A 26,268-nucleotide genomic window follows, 5' to 3' on the forward strand; every position below is an offset into this window, starting at 1 on the left:
AGCGATGCTTCAGCTCAAAAACACAATTCAGTGCCAAGTTCTTCTGAGGTAGCGTTCATTCAGCTGAGCTTTGAAAGGCTGAAGGCTTTTCTTCACAAAGGAGGACTCTCCACACGGTTTACCTGCTATCTTGTTTTGAAAGTACACATAACTGGGGACTCCGTTTTTAATCTTTTTCCATTCAATCCTGGGGTTGTTAGTGGAGATGGACTCTATTAAACAGGTCAGCTCGATGGCTGTGAAGGAAACACAACACACGAGAGTAGCAGCAGGTAAACTCCAGGTACTGGCTAAAAATGGTTCGTTTTTTTCTTCTTCCCAGCAACTTACGTTCAAACTCATTTGCCCACACAATCTTGTCTGTGGTTCGGAGGATTACGCCGAGTGACGATGGAATGCGGCCTATGAGGGAGGGGAAGAAAATAAGATGCTGATGGACACACAAACAGTTTCATTAGCAGACTTAACAACTGGCCGTGCTGCCTATTAAACAGCGGATTAGAGGGATAAATATAGAACCTTGGAGAGTATCAGCACCGTAGGATCTTTTTTAGTGTAAACTAATCAAATTAATTACTCTCTATTCCAGGACCACTGGACCAGCACCTGAGACCAAAATGTGCACATTACAGTTGACATATGCAGTACAGTGTAGCATTAAAAAGACACATAAAGCAGAAAGATTGTTCATTTCTGTCCATCTGCTTAAGCGAGGATGGGTCAGAGTTGCAGCATGGTAGCCCAGATGCTCCTGTCTCCAGCCGCGTCCTCCACCTGCCCCTGGGGGATGCCAAGGCATTCCCGGGCCAGATGGAACACACTGTGTAATCCCTGAATTATGTTTTGGGTCCACCTCAGGGTCTCTCTCCAACTGGATGAGCTTGGAAATCGTCCAGAGGGAAGCACCCCCGAACAGAAGATCAGATGCCTGAAACACTTCAACTGACTCCTTTCAGCACATAGTAGATGAGTCTACTCTTAGCTTTACTAAGATGTCAGAGACCTCAGTCAGTCTTGAAGACTGAGGTTACAGTAGCCCTGCAAGGTGAACTGATTTTGTTTGCTAGTATCTGTGATCACTTTCTTAAGGTGCTTTCACACCTATCTTGCTAGGTCCAGACCTTTGGACTTTTCAGAATATAGCAAAGTAGCAGGTGAGAAAGCTTCCTCTGAACACAGTAAATAAGTCCCTTTCGCTTCTCCCTTGTTCTTCTCCCTGCCGTCACTGCATGCGTCATTTGGGACCACAGCAGCACATCTGATACAGACTTTCTTCACCCAAAGCAATCAAAGAGAATAATGTGATTATTAACCATCAGATGACAAGGTAAAACCTCTTAAATCATTCTAAATTCAGTTTTAAGCAGAAATGAGGCAATAATCTCACACATACACACACACACACACACACACACACACCTACACCTATGGCCAATTTAGAGACACCAGTTCACCTTACTTGCAAGTCTTTGGAAGTTGGAGCACACGGAGGGAACCCACTTCAACATGGGGAGAACACGCAAACTCCACACAGAAAGAACCAGGTGGAAAGTGATCCCACAACCTTCCTGCTGTGAGGCAATGGTTCTAACCACTAATCCACCATGCCACCCACCCATTTAAGAGTACCAAAAAAGAAATGAATATAATAACAGTCCATAAGGCAGAGGTTTATGGACCTCACTTTGCCACTTAACAATTAACCATGAGGTTCAAATTTACCCCCCAGTCACAATCAGAGGGAAAATGAATATTAAAATATTTAAGATAATCTTTTGTTTATTTTACACAGTGAGACGATTTTGACCAATTCGATAAATGTTAGAAAAATTTCATTCAATTTTCATGAAACTTGGAGAATGGATTGATTTTTTTTCATGTAACAAAATAGAGCAATTTTTGACAATTTCTTCAAAACACTGACTTTGATTTTTAAAAAGCAGCCATACACATACAGTTAAAACTTTGTGCACATCTGGATAATTTAATTTCACGTTAATCAAAATCCCAAATTCCAATATTGTTCAGCTTTGGTGTATGTTTGTGCTCTCTGAGTGCCTTTCTACTCCACCAATGAAGTTGGGGAGAGGTTATGTTTTTACCCGTTTGTTTGTCTGTTTTGTGAACAGCCTGTCACCCAAAATTTTAATTTATCGTTATAATTTGTTTTGTTTTTTTTACAGAGGATTCATATCCTGATAGGCAAGAACTGATTCCATTTTCAAGGTCAAAGGTCAAAGTCAGGAAAAATCTTGGAAAACTGGAAAAATCCTAATCCTTTAACATTGAACAAATTTCCAAAAATTCATAACTCAAAAAAAAAACACATTTTCTTTCATATTTGAGAGCGTTATAGAATGCCATCCTTTATCGACTGAAAAGGTTTAATCCAGATTACAGATTTTGTGGCCATTTAAATTTAACATTGAAAACCCTTTTATATTATATCTCAATCAAAAGTGCCTCAATCTCATTTTTCTGTTATGGATTTACCTACACCACCAAAATTGGATGAAGGTTCCAGTTTTATGCCTGTTTGTCTGTCATCCAGTTATCAGTCAGAAAACAAGTCTCTGAAAAAGAATTCAGAGACCAAAAAAGTAAAACAAAAACAAAAACCTGACAACACCACAAAAAACTTTGATCTAAGTGCATGAACTCCTGACATTTGATCACATCTAATTTAGCTTATGAAAAGCCACTTCTAACAGGACTTTGACCTTGAAATTTTTTCCAAGGTAAAAATTTTGGGAATTGGAAACTAGTGTTGGCAGAGGTTTGCGCTCTATGTTAGTTTAAAATGTGTTTGTGGGAACTTCACAAAACTAGATGGAGATAAATTGTTTGAACATATCAACCACAGAAAAATAAAATACATTTCAAAACGTTTGAATGCACTCCTTAAAGCAATGCCTGGCATTTTCTAAATGCCAGCTTTTAATGGCAAGAAGCATAGATGACACGTTTTGTCAAAATTGGGCCACAAGAAAGCTAATTCAAGCAGAAAGGTGTGTGTGTGTGTGTGTGTGTGTGTCACAGAATTAATATGGGTAGTGTGCACAGAGTTCTACATGGAATTTAACCTGAAATTGTTCATTTCCGTAACAAACGCACACTTCCATGTTTCCATACTGAGTTATGTGCACGCACGTTTGTGTCCCACTTAATGCTACACAACACTTGTAAATATGATAAATGGTGGGTACACACCGTTCTAACAGCACCCATGCTGAGTAATGAAAGTGTTCCAGCTCCCAGTTGAGAGTGGAAGGAAGGGTTTAATATAAAGTCTGAAATTAGGCAAAACAAAACAAAAAAAAAAAAAACATATTTAAAGCCAAAATGAAATTTAAAAAAAATAAATAAAACTCTTAACATACCGTATAGATTTTCTTTGATTTAAAAAAAACGTGGTATCTAAAATGGTGAAGTTGAGACATATAAGGTAGTCAGGAGGATATGGTTGTCAGAATTAAGTGTATCCCAGCATTCCCAGAGTTTTATATCAGCCACAAGGGGCCCTATCTTGAGGATCTGTGGCACACGGTCTCAAAGACTTAACACAACTCCATCTGGGGTTTGACCACATTGCTATTAAGAGAGCATGTATTCTGAGCACAAAGGTAAGTGCTATCTGCAAAGCGGCTTGCTTTGGTCGCCAATTACTTCTGGTGCCTTCTGGATGAAGGTGGCTATAGAATAAATACTCAATTAATCAAAGTAATTAGTTCTGGCCTGAGTGCATTTTATGTTTGAAGTATTTTTTGTGTGTGTGTAAATTTTCTAATGATCTTGACGCAGAGTGGCAGCCAGTAGAACTTGGTGTCCAGCTGATGCTCTGCCTGAAAGTGAGGACAACATTTGTCTTGCCAAAGCATCTGGTCAATATTAGCACAGCTGCAGACGGATGAGATCTGACTCCCAGGTCTCAGCTTCCATCTCTGCTGCTGACTTTCCCACTCTGCACAGCCAGAGCTATTTTTACCCCAGCAGTGACTGGACATCCTGAGACACACGAGGAGAGCTGATTCAACAAATGCGCCGTCGGTATATGTACGCACAAGGTCTGCAGCCTGTCAGTATTCAAACTACTCATTAAACACGTGGCTAATGTACATGCATTTGAAAGCACTTTGGCATGCTGCTTGAAATTCTTGATGGTGACCTTTATGTGTGCTGAACCCTCCATTCTCTTCTTATCAATCTCTTAATTTAATTTCATTTAATTTAATAACATTTAAAAGGTTGTTACCTCCATCAAGGAGGGTTTAGATTACATTAACAGTCATGCACTTTGGCAGACATAAACACTCGCAGGCGTTGCAGTGCTTGAGTTTATTTATTTGTGAGACAAATGGTCCAATCGCGGGTCAAGGTGCTTATGAGACAGTTGCATGGTGAGCTTTTTCTTAAGACCTGGGCAGGTCATTCCATCACTGTGGGACCACAGAGGAGTCTCCCCTGAGGTGACCATATTAAACATTAGTTGTGACCAGAACACAGAGGCTATATATAAAGTTCATAGACCTTAATGGGTGAGTTCAGGTGGGAAAATGATTTTTAATAACTTGCTTGTAGGCCAGCAACAAGGATTTGAGTTTTCGAGGAGCCAGTGCAGAGACACAAAGACTTACATGCTCTTTTTTTGGTTGACCAAAGACGAAGCACGCTGATGGTTTCTGCATCATATGAAAGGCTTTGAGTGAACATGATGGTAAACCTGCTAGTAAGGCATGGGGGCAGCCAAGGCGTGAGGTGACATAGCTTCTGATATTCTCAATGTTATACATGGAAAATCTGTATCATCTGGGCTCAGAAGCAGTATGTTCAGGTAATGAATGAAAGGTGGGGTTCACCCTGAACAGGCTGCATACAGACAGACAAACACATTCACATTCTTATAGAGCTGGGTATCGATTCAAATTTCAAGAATCAATTTGATTCTGATTCTTAAGATTCAGAATCAATTATTTCGATTCAATTCAATTTGATCTGATCCGATTAAAACTGTTTTTGAGCTGTTACCTAATTGTCTAGTTATGCAACATATTAATACTAGTATTGTATTGACATTTGACAGCAAATTAATGAAATATTGGCAGTGGTGGGCACAGCTAACTAAAAAGCTAGCTTCAATAACAGCTAATCAGCTAACTGAAAAGTTATCTTTTATAAAGCTAAACCGATAAACCACCCAAAAACTTATCAGAAGCTACAGCTAACCGATAACTTTCAATATTGTCTCCGGTACACTTGTAACAACAATTATTATATGGTATGTGATTTTGCCAACTTCTGAATGGCCCATTCACCACTTTCTGAGCTGTACCACATGCCGAGTTGAGCGCTGGTGGAGCTGAGAACACCTCGTGTGCAGCGTAGCGCTAGCCAATCAAGCGACGCCTTCTATCGATAACGACCAATCAGATAACGCTATACAACGCCTACTTTGGCTGTCAGTTTGTTGACAAGATTCTACAAGATGCCTGTGCATTATTTCACAAAGACTATTCCTTATTAAGCCCCTTTCACACGGGCCCGCTTCGAGTTGCATCGTGCGTCGTCATGACAACGCCGTGTACACAATGCAGTAAAAACTAAGAGCACAGAAAAAAAAAAAACGCTGCTGGCTACAGCTGCTGCAGCAGCTCCTCTGTCTTCTCTCACAAATGTGATTAAATACAGTCCATAAAAGTCCTGCTCACAGACTGATTGCCAGAGACAGGACATGTCCACATTCAATAAAAAGTCCGGACATCTCCAGTCCATTCACGGACGATTCGTTCGTGCACGCATATGTAAACAATTACAAGAAAAAGAAGGCTGCCTGCGCTACTCGCTCTCCACAAACTCTCTCATCACTGTGTTAAAGAAAGGACATAAGTCCTGCTCACAGACTGATTGCCAGAGACAGTACATGTCCACATCAAGTATAACTCCAGACATCGCCACATTAACTCACAGACGGTTCGTTCGCACACATGTGCGCACGCATCTCGCACGCACATCTCGCAGTCAAAGTAGGAAAGATAAACTATAACAGAACTCAGAGTGCAGACCTGCAGCTCAGCACAAGAACAAATATAAAGTAGAAGATAAATCAGAGTGCACAGTCTGTCTGCAGCGCGCACCTGACGCAGACATTCCTGCGTCGTCATGACACCACAGGAAGCTCGAGGCAGCCCCGGTGTGAAAGGGGCTTTAGAGATTGTGCTCATGAAGTATTTTGGACCTGTTGGTGCAGTATGACAGTAATAATAAAGAGTTGACACTTGAGATGGATTTTTCAGTTTTAGTATGTTTGACAAAGTCCCAATTTTCTTGTTTACCATATAATAAAACAGTTATAGACTTTTGATTTCATGCGGACCTGGTCAGGATGAAGTTCACCAAAAGTCTAGAATTGTATATTCTCTTTGTGTGTCCTGCCCACTGCTGGAAGCTCCTGTTTACTCCATATTTTGCAGCAGTGAAGCAGTTGTGAAGAGGTAAGCTCAACTGCGTGCGCACGCACGCGCGCACACACACACACACACACACACACACAAAAGCCATTATTCCTTAACAGGATACAGCCGTGCCACCGTGAGGCAGATGTCTTGGAAAATAAAGCAGTTTTGACTTATGGTTTTGATAAATAAATACAATACAACCAAAATGTACATTTTTATTTCTTTAGCTGCTGCAAGAGGCTGCAAGCCTCAGTCGCCCAAAGGATTATGGGATATCTCAATACTTAGGACGAATACTGCCATGAACACTACCGGCCAGTAGATGGCAGTAGAGACCATGAAAATTTGCCAAAACAAATATTCCAAATTATCCATAATAATCTGCGTGGAGAAGCAACCTGAGCTTCTTCTGGCATTTTTACATAAAACAAACACAATTCACCTGGACACTAAAACCTTCGAAATTAGTGCAATACTTTAAAACTAAAACATATAGCTGATGTTTTCACTTTATAAAACATCAGAAGTGACGTTAATTTAAATAACATGTCCGAAATTAGTTTTGTTAAAATTTTAACCATAAGTTAAAACTGTATGCCTCTGGATGACTTGGGTGATATTGCCAGTGAGTTAAGGCCCAGTCACACAGCACTTAATGAAGGGTGACGAAGCCCTGACGAAACAAGAAATCTGGACTTTCGTTAGCATCGTTTAACCTTCGCACAGCTTCATTCCTGCAGCTGGAACTTCGTCAGGATTTTTAAACTGTTGAAAAATCTGAACGAAGGGCAACGAAAACCTCAATTCGTCTGTGTTTCGTTTTGCTGTTGTTCTTGACGTTTTTTTAATCATTTGTTTCGTTTTTGTAACGTTATTGTTTAATTTGACTTCGTTGGAGCAGCTGAATGTTTTCACAAAGTGCAGAAGCCAGTTTGTGAGCGCTGAGGCTGCTGCTGCTTCATGTACCATTGGAAATTACAGGGTAAACTCAGCCTGCTTGCTTGGATTTTTTTTTTAATCTGTGTGTGGGGGGGGGGCTCAGGGACCTTATATAGCCCAGAATTAATCTTTTGTGTGGATATAATTAATTATTTTGTCACAAGCAACTGTTGAATTTGAAACAACAAAAAGTTGTATAATTTCTGACAGTACATGAATGCAGCATCAGTGGCAGCTCCTGTGTGCGCTTATTATTTTGTATTAAATATAACTATGAGTGTAGGAATGATAATCCAGTCCTTCTGTACATGTGGCAACAGGTAGATGAATCAAAATGATGACATAACGAGGCTGGACTATTGTAATTCATTATTATCAGGTTGTCCTAAAAGCTCCCTGAAAAGCCTTCAGTTAATTCAAAATGCTGCAGCTAGAGTACTGACGGGGACTAGAAGGAGAGAGCATATCTCACCGATATTGGCCTCTCTTCATTGGCTTCCTGTTAATTCTAGAATAGAATTTAAAATTCTTCTTCTTACTTATAAGGTTTTGAATAATCAGGTCCCTTCTTATCTTAGGGACCTCATAGTACCATATCACCCCAGTAGAGCGCTTCGCTCTCAGACTGCAGGCTTACTTGTAGTTCCTAGGGTTTGTAAGAGTAGAATGGGAGGCAGAGCCTTCAGCTTTCAGGCTCCTCTCCTCTGGAACCAGCTTCCAATTCGGATCAGGGAGACAGACACCCTCTCTACTTTTAAGATTAGGCTTAAAACTTTCCTTTTTGCTAAAGCTTATAGTTAGGGCTGGATCAGGTGACCCTGAACCATCCCTTAGTTATGCTGCTATAGACGTAGACTGCTGGGGGGTTCCCATAATGCACTGAGTGTTTCTTTCTCTTTTTGCTCTGTATGCACCACTCTGCATTTAATCATTAGTGATTGATATCTGCTCCCCTCCACAGCATGTCTTTTTCCTGGTTCTCTCCCTCAGCCCCAACCAGTCCCAGCAGAAGACTGCCCCTCCCTGAGCCTGGTTCTGCTGGAGGTTTCTTCCTGTTAAAAGGGAGTTTTTCCTTCCCACTGTCGCCAAGTGCTTGCTCACAGGGGGTTGTATTGACCATTGGGGTTTTTACGTAATTATTGTATGGCCTTGCCTTACAATATAAAGCGCCTTGGGGCAACTGTTTGTTGTGATTTGGCGCTATATAAATAAAATTGATTGAAATTGATTGATTGACATAAAGAGCTGTTTTGGAAGGCAGAATTCACGTTTTGGATCAGTGATCAGCTGGTGGAATAACCACACATGTGAGTCAATGCGCGCGTTCACACACACTGATTAATTTACTGCTCTGATATATTCAATCATCTTTACACTTTATATTTATTATCGCTTTTGACAGTTTTCTGTTATAAATCATATATGGCTTAGAACATAATACTGTGATACAGCACTTTTTTTTTAATTGGAACAAGACGGAGCGCGCAGCGTGTCGACAGACAATGAGGATTCTGATGATGATGGAGATGATCCCTCTTTTGTTCTGGACGAGGAACCAGAGCAGGTGGTCCACTGACGTGCACACAGATCTCCACAGCTTCTGTTTGCAATTTCTCCAGGACTGAGGTGCTATGAGCTCCGTCTCAGAGCCGAGTCCTGGACCTCAGAGATGCAGACACACACTGCTCCAGCTGTGGCTCCAGGCGCGTTTCCTTAAAGCGTAGAGATCGTGAGCTTCGGTTTTGTTAACTTCCTCTTTCGTCCCTTTTGCGCTCTTGCTTCACAGACTGTTCAGTGATAAAACTCTTTCGTCCACCTTTTCTCAACGAATTGTGATGTTTTTTACTTTTTCCCTTCGTTCAGGAATCGTTGTGTGCCGTGTGACTGGGCCATTAGTCTGGTGTCAAGAGTAATTATCTTGTGACCAGCTCTTCTCTGATTGCGGAGGATAGAGCAGTTTCTCCTGAAACCAGCTCTCTTCTGTTTACAGAGAATAGGGTTGTTTATCTGCTACAAAACATTTAACAGGTAAGTGCTAAAATCTTTGATATTAGACTTAACAAAGGTTTTTAAATGTTTAAGATTTATTTACTTCACCTATAAAAACATTTTAGCTAAAAATTATCAGATCAAAATTTATTGGAAAATAATTGGTCTGATGATGGTTTTCAAAGTTACCTGAAAAGCTAATCCAATAACGAAAACATTAGCTTTGATAATTAGCAGTTAGTGGATTAGCAGAACTGTGCCCACCACTGAGTATTGGTAGTTAATAATGATGGCTGTAAGACTGATGGCAGGGACCAATCCCCCTCCCAGAATGTTAGAGCAATGATTTTGTCTTACAAACACGCTGAAGGGCAGCCAAAAGAGGGTGCCAGAGGTACCTGGTTCATTGGCCCTTACACAGGTACATTTCTACAGGCTTCCAAGAAGGCTGTAACAAAGTTTTTTTTTTTTAACTATCGCTTTACTTCACAAAATGTGGCCCTTAAAATGCAGGCAATAGTGTTTCAGAGAGTTATAAATTTAAAACTTTTCCTGGGGCACTTGTTGCAGGAGAACATCTCCCAGTTCAATCTTTTCCCACAGCCACGCAGCAAGTGCTGGTGGAAAAGACTGACTGAAAAGTCAGTCCACAACAGAGAACCTTCATGCACTGTCCCACCGAAAAATGCACTTTATGAGGAGCGAACGAAAAAAAAAAAAAAAACGACTGTGTGAATTAAACAGCGGACAATTCTTTTTTTCTTGCCCGCAACACACAAGAGTCCCAGTCATCATGACTGACATCTTTAAATAGCTTTGACAGAGGTTGATGAATAAATTGTGGACCTGCTTCTAAATCAGAACCAGCAAGTCCACAATCAATGTAGAGAAATGATCATTTTCACACCCTTGGAAACAGTCTTTGGATGTATGAATCAATCTGTGGGATTTAAAATGAGAAACGATTAAAAATCGGCGAATCGATCTTTTCAACCCAGACTACACTCTTAGTCAGTTGGAGGAAGCTGAAGAACCCAGAGGGAACTCATGCGAATAGTACTGAGAGAATCCCACAGAAAGGACCAGGTTGGCAGCATTTCAGGGACCTCAGTGAGAGTCAGCATTAACTCGGTTTCTGTTACAGTTTTGCAGTATTTTCAGAATGTCAATGAAAAAATCGTTGTGAAATAGTAGCGTTTCCATTGAGTTATTTAATGCCACTGCTGGCCTTTGTCCTCTCGCGGGAACTGTCATCCTAGCGAGGCTCTTATCATTCCAACTGTCATGGCAACAGAACTGTGAGTCTCTCTAAATACTACCATTTTATTGTTTTTGTAATCCAACATTGCTGTAATGTCATCTCTTATAATGTTTTAACAAACTCTCCATCTCTGTACTTCGGCCACATGTATTTTAGAATGTCATGCGGTGGTTTATTTCATCATGTGACCTGTAATAGCAAAGTGTTGTCATTCCACTTTTCCAAAAGAAGGCTTATTCGAATCACCTGAAATACCACCTGCAAGTGTAAAAACATTTTTGCAATATTTGAGTTATTGTTTGTTTGTTTCCAGAATACATGTTTCCATTCAGGGTATTTTTAATTTGCCACATTAATTTGCAAAGTTTGGAGGGTAATGGAAACCAATGTGGTGCCAGACACCAGCTATAAGCTGTTGTATTCTTACTTATTCCTTCAGAAAGTGCAGCGAGGAGTCACTGTAGTCTCTGATTTGATGCTGTTCACAGTCTCAGCCAACAAGACAAGATTTTCTGTCTCTGAAAAGGTTGAACTGAAGGTGATGGTCCTACATCAGTTGTAACATGTTGGTGAGGTAGGCGAAGACCCAAAAATCACGAGTGTATGACGAATCAAAGTGAGGTGGTTTCGAAGGATGGCTCTAAGTGCTGGAACATTGAGGTATCCATGTACACAAGTTGTGTGTCTTATACATCTGCCCCCTGCAGAACACTCTGAAGGACTGCCTACAGAGGTCAAACTAACCAGCTGAGAAGGACTTAAGACCAGCTGGTAGCTGCTGCTGAGTGCAACGTTTTAATTACAGACAACAGAACCATTTCAGTCTGTTTCAGCCATTTCACTCAATTTCACCCTTTCTACATAAAAACTAATGAACCACATTTTACAAACTTGGTGAACCTTCGAGTCTGGCTGGAGCATGGAGAATGGATATCGTTATATTTTGGGCTGGATATCAACAAAAGAGGTGCAATCACAAAATATTCAAATAATTTAGGGATGTGTTTGAATAAGACCACTTGGTCATTTTTCTTCTATGGAGTGCATAACTTCTGTGATGTTTTGATAAATGCATAGAAACGGATAAATCAGACAAACTGCAAAACTGGCACATTTTTGTTAAAGGTTCTCCTCGTTACCACCTCGAGTAAACAAAACAAAATGTAAACCGTGGGAAGAATCGCCACAGTCAATTAAGCAGACAATGTGAAACTAATTGCTAATATAAGCCTAGAATAAAGCATTCATGCAGCAGTCTCTCCCACTGTGGCACAATGTAGGTTAAAGACAATGCATTTAGTTACCAAAGATAATCTCAGTGCCTTTGAGAAAACAAACAGGCGCATTTTAATGTGTCTGTTATTATGAGATGCAGACAAAGTGGAGTGGGCCTGTAGTCTGTGCTGGAAGAAATGTGCTCTTAAATATCCACATTCTGCAATCCTCTTATGAACTAAATATGAAAACTCCACTTCTGCCCATTCCTGCTAGAAAAGTTGTTGATCCAGTGCATCTAAAAAAAGGCATTTTTCCCAGGCATTCCAATGCAGTCACTGCAAATATGCTGAAGACGGATCGCAATGAGCAACTGAGAGCTGTTATGAAACAGTCCCGTTACACAGCAATGGAACTGTTTTATAACGGCAAATAATTACAAAAGACAGAGGGTTTGCAACTGTTAATGAGGATTGTTATAATGGTTAATTATTGAGTTAATATTTATTTTCAGAGGAAATCAAATAGTATTTTGGTCTAGAAGGAAAGGTGATGTAACACAGTGGTAAACATACCACTGTCCCGGCTTTTTTTTAAATGTGTTGCAGGCATCCATTTCAAAATGAGCAAATATTTGCACAAAACCAAAAAAGTCTTATCAGTTTGAACATTAAATATCGTCTTTGTGGTGTATTCAATTGAATATAGGTTGAAGAGGATTTGCAAATCATTGCATTCTGTTTATATTTACATTTCGCACAACGTCCCAACTTCATTGGAATTGGGGTTGTACAAATGAAACAAATGACATATTTACACATACAGATTTATTTGTAAAACCCACCACACGTTTCAGTAACTTGTGGCTTATACCGACCAGCCGGACCAGCCAACCACTGATGTCAGGAAACTAATCTTCCCAATATGTTAGTGGTCTAAAAGTTATCAGAACTAAATTTATCTGAAGCTAATTGGTCCGCTGATGGTTTTCAAAATTATCTGAAAAGCTAATCCGCTAACAAAAACGATAGCTCTGATAATTAGCAGCCTAGCGGAACTGTGCCTACCACTGGTTGCTTCACAGCAAGACGTTCATTTGATCAATTCCCACCTGTGGCCTTTCTATGTGGCATTTGTATGTTTGTGTGGGTTACCTCCAGGTGTTCCGGTGTTGCAGACCAAACTGCCCCTCCTATTAATCAGCCTGCCCTGCCTTCACAGCGCATACTTCATTTTGGGGCTCAGCAGCATCATTTCTGAGTGTCACCAGCATTTCGCCGATTATCACCTCATTTCTGCTTCAAACTGCACTCCAGCCATCATCTGTCTCAGCGACAGATATGTGAAGCTTTTGTACAACAATCGCTTCCACATAACTTCAGCATTATTTCATAATTAGTGTGACAAGACAAGATGGCGCCTGTGTGTGTTCCGGCTGCTGCTTGCCTGTTACCATGTCGTTTTTCTGTTATTTTCCTGATTGTGTGTGCTGTCATATCAGCTTTGACGGATAGCGATTGCGTGAGTGCAATACAGATTTATGATCGCAACTCTCTTTTTAAAATTAAAGAGACAATGGAATGCCTCTTTCATGACTGGGGTAGCTACAAGCAAACTTTCCCATCTCCGTTTGTGTGTTCCCCCTTCTCCCGGGAATACCTGATGTGGCGACGTCCAGGTAGTCCGAAAAAGAGGAGAAGAGGCTGCAGAGCGGGTGTCCAGGTTCGGATCAGACGAGGAGTGTGGCGTGCGGCTCGTGGATACCGAAGCTACAGGTGGCTTCGTCCAGTTCCACTCTTGCAGGGCCATACGGCTGGCGGTGCGGCCCTGTTCATGCATCCCACCACTCCTCTGTGTTGCAGGACTCAGCCTGGACATCACTGGGTGTTGTGTGTTGGGGGGTTTGGCTGGATGTTTTTGTGTTGTTTTCTTTTCTTTGCTCTCCAGGTGGTATGCAAACTGGTTTTTGTCTGTGGAGAAGGTGCTGGCAGAAGAGTCCTTCACCCTCATCAGCATTATTAGCTGCACCTGTGGAGGATGTTCACGTGCAGGCCTACTGACTCGCAGCACCTGTGGATGATGCTCACGTGCAAACTTAAAGACTTTCAGCTGAAGCAGATAATGAGATGGCGTTCTGCATTTAAGCCATGAGTGGTTCAAGCAGAATTGCCGGGAACTCGACCTTGTGACGTTCGTTTGTGAGACGCTGAGGACCGCGCCAGGGTTTGACACATCGTGCCTGTGAAGGAGAACGGGTGAGGGACACATGCTGTCAGCACACATCAGAGAGTCAGTTTGTCGTGTCCACCTGGGGGGTGTTTGGCGGTGAATCTGAGTCCAGAAGCGCTGAGGCTTCGATCCTTTTGGGCGCTGGAGAGCGCGCCGTCCTTCACTCCACCAGACAAACCACATATTTATGTTGTACACTAATTATTGCACTGGAGGGGAAATAAAACCGTTTTGTTTGTGGAACCGCTTTCTGGTTATTTAGCGCTGGGTTCGGTCAGACGTTGGTCCGCTCCTCAACCTGCGTCTGCACATAACACTGGGTCCCCGATGGACGAGTCGCTTGGGTCCCGGGTCTGTCCCCGTTTTCCGTGTTTACATCTCGGGAGCAGCGTGGGTTTCGCCGGTACAGTGGTGCCTCACGTGACCGTGGGAGATGTCTGCAGCCTATCCCGCTGTGTTCAGCGGACTCGACTACCGCCTCATTGTTGAGTCGGATTGGATTATTGAATGCGCACTCTATTTCAAATAAAGCGTTCTCCATTAATGAGCTTTTTGTCAGGAAAAACTTGGACTTTCTTTTCCTCACAGAAACGTGGCAGAGGGAAAATAAATGCATCCATTTAAATGAGCTCTGTCCTGCGGGTTGCTTAGTGGTGGGTAAGCCCCGCCCCTGTTATGCGGGGGGAGGACTGGCTGCTTTGCTCCGGGACCGGTACACATGCAGACTGTCGGATACGAGCCACGCCCCCTCTTTTGAGGCGCTCATGATGGAAGTTGGTTCCTCACATAAATTTTATAGTATTTTGATCTATCGACCTCCTGGCCCTGCTGGGACTTTTCTTAAGGCTTTTACTGACTTTTTATCGATTGGAAAAGGTCTTAATTTTGGGTGATTTCAATTTCCAGATTGATGTTGATTCTTCTACTTCAGCAAGAGAGCTTATAACTATGACAGAGGCTTTTAATTTTAAACAGTATGTGTCAGGTCCCACTCACAACAAGGGTCACATGTTGGATCTGGTTTTTGCACTGGGCCTGGAAATTACCAATGTATGTGTGGAGGATGTTCTTCTGAGTGATCATTGTTGTGTTTTCTTTGATTTGATGGTGCCATCTGAGCCTCGACCTGTTTCTACTAAGGCAGACAGGAGAATTATCACAGAGACAACAGCTACGCTTTTCTGTGATAAATTCAACCCTTTACTTTTTAGTAATCTCACTGAAACTGATTGTTTTATGAATAGCTTTAATAGCCACTGTGCCACTATCTTGGATCAAGTGGCACCACTTAAGGCTAATAAAGCTCCTCGTGAAAGTTTCTGTCCTTGGATAAATGATGGGATTATGACTCTAAGGAGAACATGTCGCCAGATTGAACGCCTATGGAAGTCAACAAAACTGGAGGTTCACAGGCTACATTTAAGAGACTTAATATCTTCCTTAAATAAGATGATAGAGGAGACCAGGACGAGTTATTTTAATCGCCTGATTGCCTCCAATAACAGAAATCCTAAAGTGCTTTTTGACACAATCAGCTCTCTTGTGTCACCTGCTGCCGTCACTCCTGTTATCTCTCAAACTAGTTGTGAGGAGTTCCTGGATTTCTTTATTGATAAGGTTAGAGTTATAAAGTACAACCTGCCTCCATGCCATGGTCCCCAGCACTGGGAACCTCCCACTCAGTGCTCGGCCTCATTTGAGCCTGTTACTGTAGAGGACATCTCAACCATCATGAATAAAGTGAAGCCATCCTCTGGTATTTTGGATGTTCTTCCGTTTAAACTGTTTGTGAACGTATTTGACTCCATCGGGCCCTACGTTGCTAAAATGTTTAATATATCTTTGTCGCGTGGTGTGTTTCCCTGTTATTTTAAACATGCCATTGTGGAACCACAGTTAAAGAAAGCTGGATTGGATTCTACAGAGCTGAAGAACTTTAGGCCAATATCTAAAACCCCTTTCTTGGCCAAAGTCTTGGAAAAGGTAGTCTGTGCTCAATTGAGATCGTTTTTGCAGGCTAACAACATCCATGACACTTTTCAATCTGGGTACCGTGAGTTTCATTCTACTGAAACAGCCCTGTTGAAGGTGTCTAGTGACATGATGATGGCAGCTGACACTGGCAAATGTTCTGTGCTGGTTCTGTTTGATCTATCTTCAGCGTTTGATACCGTTGACCATGGCATTCTGATAAACAGATTGCGGGATTTGGTTGGAATGTCAGGTTGTGTTTTACCTGACTGGTAGAACTTTTAGTGTGACGGTGGGCAATGCAGTGTCGGAATCTGCAGATCTTCTCTGGGGTGTGCCACAGGGATCGGTCTTGGGACCTGTTTTGTTCTCGTTGTATCTCCTTCCTCTCAGCAAGCTGATCCAGCAGTTCAGTGATGTGTCCTATCATTTGTATGCGGATGATCTGCAGCTGTACTGCTCTTTTAAGACAACTGAGCCACAGAAACTCTGCTCTCTCACAAATTGTTTGGCCAAAATTAAGGAATGGCTCACTGAGAACAGTCTGCAGTTAAATTCCAATAAGACTGAGACTCTGATTGTAGCACCAGATAGTGCTGTACCTGGAATTAAGCAGCATCTCGGTAGCCTAAGCTGTACGGTCAAAAGCAGCCTGCGTAACCTGGGTGTCATTTTGGATGGAGGAATGTCTTTGGAGCAGCACACAAATTACCTGGTTAAGAACTGTTTTTTCCAAATTCGGAACATCTCTAAGCTCTGTAAGATGGTGACTTTAAAAGAGCTTGAGATGATTGTTCATGCGTTCCTCTCATCGCGTTTGGATTATTGTAACAGTCTCTTCACCTGTCTGAATAAGAAGGAGTTGGCCCGCCTGCAGGTTGTGCAAAATTCTGCTGCGCGCCTGCTTACCCGCACCCGCAGGAGGGACCATATTACTCCTATTCTTAATACTTTGCATTGGCTGCCTGTCTCCTACAGGATTCATTACAAAATCCTGGTATTGACTTTTAGAGCTCTACATGGACAGGCACCGGAGTACATCAGGGACCTACCTGATCCAGCCTTATGCTTCCTCCAGGAGCCTCAGGTCGTCCAATCAGAACCTGTTGATGGTTCCTCTGACCCGTTTTAAAACTCGCGGGGACAGATCTTTTAAAGCGGTGGCGCCAAGCCTCTGGAATGAGCTTCCCTGTGCCCTTCGTTCTCTGGATTGTATAGATACTTTTAGAAGGCAACTAAAGACGCATTTCTTTAAGTTAGCTTTTTAGCCTAATATTGTATTTTATTGTTTTCGTATGTTATTTTTAGATTATTTTTGTATGCCATGTGCAGCGCTTTGTGACCCTGGTCTGTGAAAGGCGCTTTATAAATAAAGCTTACTTACTTACTTACTATAATAAATGACGGTGGACCGATCAGAGCGCACAGCAGCTGCTGCGGCGCCTACGTCATTTCAGAATGTCAATATGGACTCGCCAATTATCACCTTGTTTTCTGCTTAAAACGGCCTCGTTTCTGCTTAAAACTGACTTTAGAATGATTTAAGAGGTTTTACTTTGTCATCTGATGGTTAATAATCACATTAATCCATTTGATCGCTTTGCTGCTGTGATCCGAAATGACGCAAGCGCAGTGAAGGCAGGGCAGACCAATTTTTAGGGGGGACCGTTCGGTCTGCAACACCGGCTTCCTCCCACATAAAGAGACATGCAGGTTAGGTGAATTGGAAACTTTAAATTGTCCCTCGGTGTGCGTGCAGGTGTGAATGTTTCTTTTTAATTATTATTATTACAGTTTGTTTGGATAGCAGATGTTTGCAGAATTTTAATATGACAAGATCAAGGCGTGACATCACAAAACAAAAATTTTAAGGGAAGCTTAAAAATAAATTTTAAGACTAGTTCACCACCAAAAGTTATTCAATTAATTCAAAGACCATGGTGCCCCCCCCCCCCCCCCCCCAAAAAAAATTAGCTGAAATGCACACACTTTTTGCAAAATCTTCATTGTAAAACAGAAGAGACTGCGCTGATTAAAAACAAACATTCAGCCATTGGTTGATAGAGACAATAATGAGTAAGATGAGTATCCTGAGTTCATGCTAAAGCTCAGGCTCTGGTCAAAGAGCTGATGCATGAAGCTCAGCCTGTCAGGCTCTTAGCCATCTGATTCACACTTAAACAGGTCCTGGCTCAAAAATACACTTACTGTTCCAATCTGACATTTGGAAATATATCATGTGCAAAGAAATTAAACTTTTTTTATTTATATTATTGCAATTGAAAAATCCTTTGTTTTTTTTTCAACCACTGCAAACTGATAGAGGGAAAACAGGTTATGTGACTGCACTGTTTGTCTGTGACAGATTAAAAAGTTAAATTCTGAGTCAAAGGAGACCCAGTTTGCTCAAACAAATTGTCATGATGAGACAAAAGTCAGCATATGGACAGATCTTTGTGACATCATCAGGCTATACAGAAAACAAATCTGAAAGGAAAAGAAAGGAAAACGTGCCTGTCAAAGTGAGAGAGAAAAATACAGTGCTGTGAAAAAGTGTTTACCCCCTTGACCCTTTACATGTTAGATTTTTATTAGGACATCAAAAAACAAAACAAAAATTTAGGCCTTGTATATTAGAATTTCCAAAATCCTACTCTTTAAACTCCAAGACAAGCCACCAAGACACCAGTGAGTGTTGCATCACCAGTTAGACAGCTTCATGATGAAGTGGTATACTTGTAGGTTTCTATAAAAAAAAAAAGAAAAAAAAAAAAAACACTTGAAAGTTCAGCTACAATTTGCCAGAAGGTACATTGGAGATTCAAGCATAGGTTTGATGTTTTGTTGAAAGAAATTTATTCTCTGTGCAACTCCACTATGAAGGCAGGAGTGGTGATACAAAATGTAAAACTTGCACTGTGCACAATCTCTTCAATCACAGCCACTATAACTTCTTCAGGGTTGTCCTGGTGTCTTGGTGGCTTTCCTCACTCTTCACCTTCTTATACAGTCACTCACTTTTTGAGAACTACTCCACACAGATTTACCATAGAGTGCCATACTGTTTGTATTTCTTCATAATTCATGTAAATATGCCCAAGACATAGTCAGTGTCTTGGGAATGTTCACGTATCCATCCCCTGACTTGTCCAAAGAAAACTATATAAAAGTGACGGTTTACATGTACTATACTAAAGGGGGCACTTACTTATTAACACCATCACGGATAAAAGAAAATGTCAAATACTGGTTGTTCCAGCTTCACAAATAAGAGGAGTTACCGTATTTTCTGAAGTATAAGTAGCACCTGTCAAAAAAAATGTCTCTTGAAAAGGAAAAAAAAATGTACATCCCGGAGTGTAAGTCGCACCGTTTATCTTGGATTTTTGTGCATTGTTGTATGCAGTTTTTATTATTGCCATTTATTCTTTTATTATTGGAGCTTATTTTACAGTGCTTTGATTCCTGGGAAAGCCTGATATATAAATAGTTAATAATTAGGGAATAACCCTGTTGTGTCTGATGATTTCTGGATATTCATTCTGGTTATACAGTCGCCGTAAATTGAGTTTTACGGCGACGCTTTAGCAGAGCCGGTAAAATGGCTATTTGCGACTGTATAACAGCATGAACATCTGCAAATCATCAGACACAAGGGGGTTATTCCCATTCTAATCCAATTCCATCGTTTGTATGGTTTATTTTTCTGTAGGTAATTCGGTCTGCGAGGCTTACCGTGAGGCAGCGTCGCTCCAACAGCGGTCACGGTGCAGACATCAAATGCGAAAAGTTAATTCTGTATCAGAATGCACATCAATACTTTTGTATGGTAGCTTGAATTCACCCAATCCGGCAGCGGTACACGACTTTCTCTCACTCTCAGCTAACAGCGTTAACAGCCAGCAGTGCACACAGCCGGCATTCTGTCAAATTGTGCATCTCATCGTATAAATCAACAGTTATGTGTCCCGACAATATTGCGCATGTGTGCGCATGCGCAGTTGCACGGAGGACAGGAATGACATCTTGACAGAACACTGGTCAGGGCACGGAGTAATACATCCAAATGTGAAATGGTCGAATATTTTGCCACCTCAATATTAAGCAGTCTGAAATCTCATGATTAACCAATCAGATTTGTGAAAAAAATGTAATTGGATTAGAATTATTATTAATAAGTGCTTGATTTTTCAGTATATGTCACCTAAGTATAACCTCCCAAACTAGTAAAAGAAATAGCAACTTATACGCCAGAAAATACAATATTTAATCTGTATGTTGGTGTAAGGCCTACAAAAGCCCTGAAGCCCATCAGGCTGTTGATGTTTCTATGATAGTATCGTAGCATAGAGTCGTAGCGTAGAGTCTACGAGATCTCCTGCACTAGTTCATCACAGGCTTTTTCTCCAGCCAAAGCTGGTACACATTTACAGCTGGGTGGACTTAGATGAAGCATGTGAATGTCAGTGTTTAGCCTGACTATATTTAGGTTTTGAACTGCTGGTTGGACAAAACAATATAAACAATTCATACACTGTGTAAATAAATCAAATCAATAATAATACAAAATGAATAGCTCCATCATCAGTTTAATAATGGAAACAATCAAAAAATAATGAAAAAATCATTAAATAATTGTTTGTTGATTACACAGGTCTGTGGTGTCAGAAACAGTTTATGTTGAACTTTTGTTCAAAGTGTAATGCTCACTAATTAAATACAGAAGACATTCATAATTAAATGTATTACCATTTATAATTAAACACTTAGGCAGTTTTATTATTTTGCTTTATGCTATATCAAAGGTTTGCATGTTTTGATGTATTTGGAGCAAAAGTAATTATTTTATGATCAGCAGAGCTGGTACAATTGATCTGCTGATCAACAACACAATAATGTAAGCTATTCTGCTAATCAGTTAATTATCTGGGTCATCTGTCAAGAGAAAAAGACCTACATTTAGATTTTTTTTTTTCATCTTCTAAAATGTATCTAATGATTATTTCTGTTTTTAATTCAAGATGAATAAAATTTGTGTTTTTGTACAAGATATGACAGAAATTGCCCAAGATACTTTTAATGGTCTTTAACCAGACATTTTCTATTTTTGAGCTGGTTTAAAGAATCCTCAACCAATAATGGACTTGATTTTAACAGGCTAAAATCTTTGGGTTTGGGCTTATTTGGCCAAAACAAGTAATCTGTTGGTCGACCCTTGGTTTTGAGAAATTGCGAGCTGCATTTGTTTTCTACACTGCTCAAAATAATTTGGGGAACACACTGTTCCTCTCATACTTAGACTTAAAGCTTAATTACAACAATATCTCAACAGATTTATCAAGACTGAAAATAATCATTATTTATTATGATTGTTGACCAGCTCAGTATCTGAGTGATACTGGCTGTGGGCGTTGTTGGCCGTTTATTTTTAAATTTTTTTGTAATTTTGTTATGAGCCATGTTGACATTTTGAGTTTCTAGCTTTGTTTGCAGTGATGTTTTAATTTCATGTTGCAGTTATGTTTGCAGTGTGTGTGTGTGTGTGTGTGTGTGTGTGTGTGTGTGTGTGTGTGTGTGTGTGTGTGTGTGTGTGTGTGTGTGTGTGTGTGTGTGTGTGTGTGTCTGTGTGGGTGTTTTTAAGATAAAAAGCCAAATTCATGAGAACGTATAATAAAGTTGTGTTGGAAGATAGTTGGTTGCTAACAGACAAGTGTAATAAGGTTGGTACGTTAATTAGTTGAGTAGTTTAGTTTCTCTCCTACACTCAGAAAAGAAGTGCACTGAAGTGGAAAAATTTTGTTTTATGTTCGTGTTGTATTTCCTGAAAACACATTCTACGTGAAATTCTACTTGTGTTATTATTATGATTATTATTATTGGCTATGATTTTTGTGTATCTTTATAGGATTATTTTGTGTTTACTGGTTGCTCAATCGACCACAAGAAAAACATGCTTTTGTTTAGAATTAAGACGATATAAATCCTGATAAATTGATGAAAACTTGTTTATGCTCCAGATTTCCTGAGATTAGTCAGTGACCATCAACTACACATTGTGACGACGGTTTTATTACGTCATTTTCTTACAAATGTCAAACTACATTCTCTCAGCAGAATAGCTCCGTTATTTTTCACTCATAATAAGAACGATAATGCGTTTCATTGTTATTATTTTTATTTATTTTTTTTTAGCCCATTGACAAACTGTTTGTGTTAAGCTAGCTCAAATCTCTGCACTCGGGGGGTTCTCGGTTTTTAACATTAGCCGCACCTGGTGAAACAAGCAAAGTGAGGAAAATAACTTACCGACGGTGGAGCAGAGAACAAAACACACTACGAGTCGCGCAATCGCCATCTTTGGTGGCGTTTATTTATCGGCTCGGCGGCAGCGGCGGCAGCACAGAGTCAGCACCTCCGCGAGGTGGAAGAGGAGGACGGCGGCGCTCGGCTGGATGTTGCCATCGACGAGTTTCCATAGCTACTAACACAGGGAGCTGCAGCCCTGAGCGCTGACTTACAGGTGACATAAGGGCGCATCTGCCGCGGGAGGGGGGGGGTGGGGGGGGGGAGGGGGGGTGTGGGGGGGGGGGGAGGGGAGGTGGTTATTTAGCAAATCCATCAAAATAATATTAATCAACAAAAGTATGATGTATTCACTTGAGATGAAAATAAACTGCCCTGTATTTCTGAACTGTAGTGGAAGGAGGATCGATCCAACTATATACAATTACTGACTTTTGATTTCGGTGTACCCGTCACTATGCGGACCTGGTCAGGATGTGTGTTTTAGTGGGGTTGGCCACGGTGAACCCCATCCTGACCAGGTCCGCACAATCACGGCTTTATTATATGGTAAACAAGAAAATTGGGAGTTTGTCAAACATACTAAAACTGAAAAATCAATCTCAAGTTTCAGATATTTATTATTACTGTCATACTGCACCAACTGACATCCCATCAATCAACTGGAGATGCCCATTAAGTCTGTGACAAAGAGTCATCAGGCTTGTTTTCTTCTAAAGTTGCCATTCGCCTGTCTAGCTTCCGCGTAACATCGACTGAGCACTCCGTCAAGCATCCGTCTGTCATAAGTTTCAAAGTTGGCCGCATGTCCGTTTTCAGTGACGTACTTGCAAAACAGGTTGGCTGCTGATTCTGTATTTCTGCTGGTGTTCTTTTTCGTGTAAAATTTGTTTTAAATCAGCATTGCTAACAGACGCAAACCTATCTTCTGCCATATTGTCAACAAACTGACAGACAAAGTAGGCCTTGTATCGCGTTATCTGATTGCGTCGCTCGATTAGCTAGCACTACACTGCACGTGAGGTGTACTCGTTTCGCACGGTCTCTTGGCTCCACCAGCGGTCAACTCGGGATGTGGTACAGCTCAAGTTGGCAAAATCCCATACCATATAATAATTGATAATATCAATATCGACATTGAAGATCAATACTTTCGTTTCCGTTTCTCTCCTGTGTGCACTGCTGCATTCAGAGAAGAAGTGCCCAGAAGGGGAAAATTTTGTTTTATTTTTGTATTGTATTTCCTGAACACACATTCTACTTGAAATTCTACTTGTTTTATAACATTTGTTGTGTAGTGATCATTTTCTACCATTTGTTTATTTCATTTCTCCTTAAGGCATATAGGTACTTGAGTACCACCATGGTGGGTGGGCGTGCTATTTGTTGTTGCCCGTATTTTTCGAGATTGGCCACCAAACATATGTCCAAAAACATCAGTGCAGCACTGGATGAAAGATGCAAGGGTCTGTCAGGAGCCCAGAAACTCACTGACCTTATATACACATACAGTGATTACAAGCAAACAGATCACAGGTGAGGATGGTTACCTTTTGTAACCATTCAAACCTGTTTGTGTCAACCTGTGTGCATGTTATCAGGCCAAAATCACCAGGGTATGTAAACTTTTAAACAGGGTCATGTGGTTAGTTTCTGTTGTCATTATGATTTAAAAAGAGTAAACACAGCTGTTTGACAATAAATGGCTTCACACAACCACTAGCCATGAGTGAAAAGAGTTTTTGTGTTATCCTTCATATTCTCTGACAAATGGCTAAAAAAATAAAAAATTCTGCCAGGGTATGTAAACTTACGAGCACAACTGTAATTACATTTCAAGCACATTAGCCAGGCACTGCGACGCAAAAATCATCACAATATTAATGCTATCAAATGTGCATTTATCGGCTAAAAAAAAAAAAAGCTGCTGACGACACGCTACAGTCTGTGTAGATTTTTCCGACATGCTGCCGGGAAAAGTGGTTGAGGAGAAGGTTCGATTGTATTACTTCAAGTCTCCCTTCACTCGCTTCATGTTCATGCAAAGTCTGATTTTAAGGTCTTGTTATTAACATTTAAAATTCTTCATGGACTAATGCCCTCATACTTGGTTGACTGACACCTTATGTCCTGCTTCCTGCTGTCTGTTCTTGGGATCAAAGATTAGTTTGTGTTTTGAAGGTTGAGAAGAAGTAAGATGTTTACAGGGCTTTTCTTGTCATGCACCTTTTTTGTGGAACAGTTTTCCCACTGAGAAAAGAAGATCTGATTCTGTGAACTCATTTAAATCCAGGTTAAAGACTCATCTGTGTCTCTTTCTTATAACTGACATTGACTTAGTTGTGTGTTCCATTGTTTAAACTTCATGTTACAGAATGTTGTTTGTTCGGTTTTACTTTTGTTGTTCCTGTTACTTCCAATAAGTTTTGTGTGCAGATTTTTGTGTACCTTGTATTGCTTATGTTGATCGTTTTGGTTGTGGGTTGCCAGAACGCTTGGTCGCCCAACTGAGTTTTTTATTGGACCTCGTTCTTGTGAAGCATCTTGAGGCGATCTGCAATTGTGATCTGGTGTTATACAATTAAAGTGAATTAAAATGAATTGACTGAACCCAACCTGGTCCTGGTGTGGACTTAGCATGTTCTCTCCCTTTGTTTGCATTGGTTCTCTCCAGCTTCTCTGGCTTTCCCTCACTTCCAAACATATACACTTTAGGTGAACTGGTGACTAAATTGACCATAAGTATGAGTGAGTGACAGAAAAAGTTTGCCTGTAGGTGTTTCGGCCCTGGAGCCCGGCAGCTTCTGCGAGGTGTAATCTGCAAGGCTACCTTCCTGGTTTCCTTCCTTCCTTTCATCCTTCCTTTCATCCTTCCTTTCTTCCTTCTTTCTTTCTTTCTCCAGGCTCTAAGATTGGCTGTGAGGCAAAGATATTATAAGATCATGGACATTAAAGATAAAATCCCACCACCTTCCCTGTGTAGTCCAGTCATTGCTGAACCTCCCTTGCATGTTTAGTCCTTCTTTAATCCTGTGTGTCTTGAAGACATCCCAGCACTGGTGGCCAAAATGAAACCCTCCTCCAGTTCTGCAGATATATTGCCATTTAAACTGTTTGTGAATATCTTTGACACAGCTGTACCATGGGTGACCAAAATGTTTTGGTTGTGTGGGCCGCTGAAGAGGAGGTAACTGCTGGCCCACAACCACCAGAGGGCACCCTGCCTGGAGTGCGGGCCTCCAGGCACAAGAGGGCGCCCGCCGCCTCACAGAGAGCAGCCGGGGTGACAGCTGTCACTTATTACCTGTGACAGCTGTCCACCAATCATCTGATCTTCAATCGTATATCAGCAGGACGACATCTCCACTTCTTTGCCGAGATATCGCTATGCTTAGGAGGTAACGAGCTCAGCCAATCAAGTTGTCTTTTCGACAGAAGAATATTATTGCTTGTGTTTTTTGACAGCAGACTTTTCAACGAGAGGTGGAGGTGGATTTCCCACCATACGTGTTGCTGGGTATAAACACAGCTACATCTAACTGTTTTTGTTCCTCGCCAGCAGTACCAGATCCGACAAGCGGAGGCAGTGGGCCACCTGGGAGTTCGGGACTTGGCGGCTCCAGTATTCCCGGGGTTCGGTGGCGGAGGAAATCGTGTGGTTCCGGTTCTGCTTTGGACAGACGTCTCTTATCTTCGAGCCTGCCCACATGACACGTTCTGTAAATTGACTTCATTGCAATACTATTGTGACCTTGCCATGTTTGTTGTGCTCATTCACAACAGTAAAGTGTTGTTATTTGACTTCCTCCATTGTCCGTTCATTATTGCGCCCCCTGTTGTGGGTCCATGTTCCTACACTTTACAACATGTTTAACTTGTCGCTCTCTTCTGGTGTGTTATTCTAACCCT

At 41.1% G+C, this 26,268-nt stretch overlaps 1 protein-coding gene across 1 annotated transcript in view; it reads right to left on the reverse strand.

The window, feature by feature from the left end:
- The window catches only part of jam3a (junctional adhesion molecule 3a), a 43,090-nt gene extending 20,540 nt beyond the window's left edge, over positions 1–22,550 (reverse strand). The window contains exons 1-3 of the mRNA XM_034169127.1: positions 22,363–22,550; positions 331–402; positions 123–236 (exon numbers count right to left, since the gene is read on the reverse strand). Of these exons, the coding sequence (XP_034025018.1) occupies positions 123–236; positions 331–402; positions 22,363–22,411 (235 nt within the window). The 5' untranslated portion in view covers positions 22,412–22,550. The remainder of the gene's footprint in view (positions 1–122; positions 237–330; positions 403–22,362) is intronic.
- Between the last annotated feature and the right edge of the window lie 3,718 nt (positions 22,551–26,268).

This window comes from Thalassophryne amazonica, chromosome 4 (genome assembly GCF_902500255.1).
Source record: "Thalassophryne amazonica chromosome 4, fThaAma1.1, whole genome shotgun sequence".
Taxonomy (NCBI): Eukaryota; Metazoa; Chordata; class Actinopteri; order Batrachoidiformes; family Batrachoididae; genus Thalassophryne; species Thalassophryne amazonica.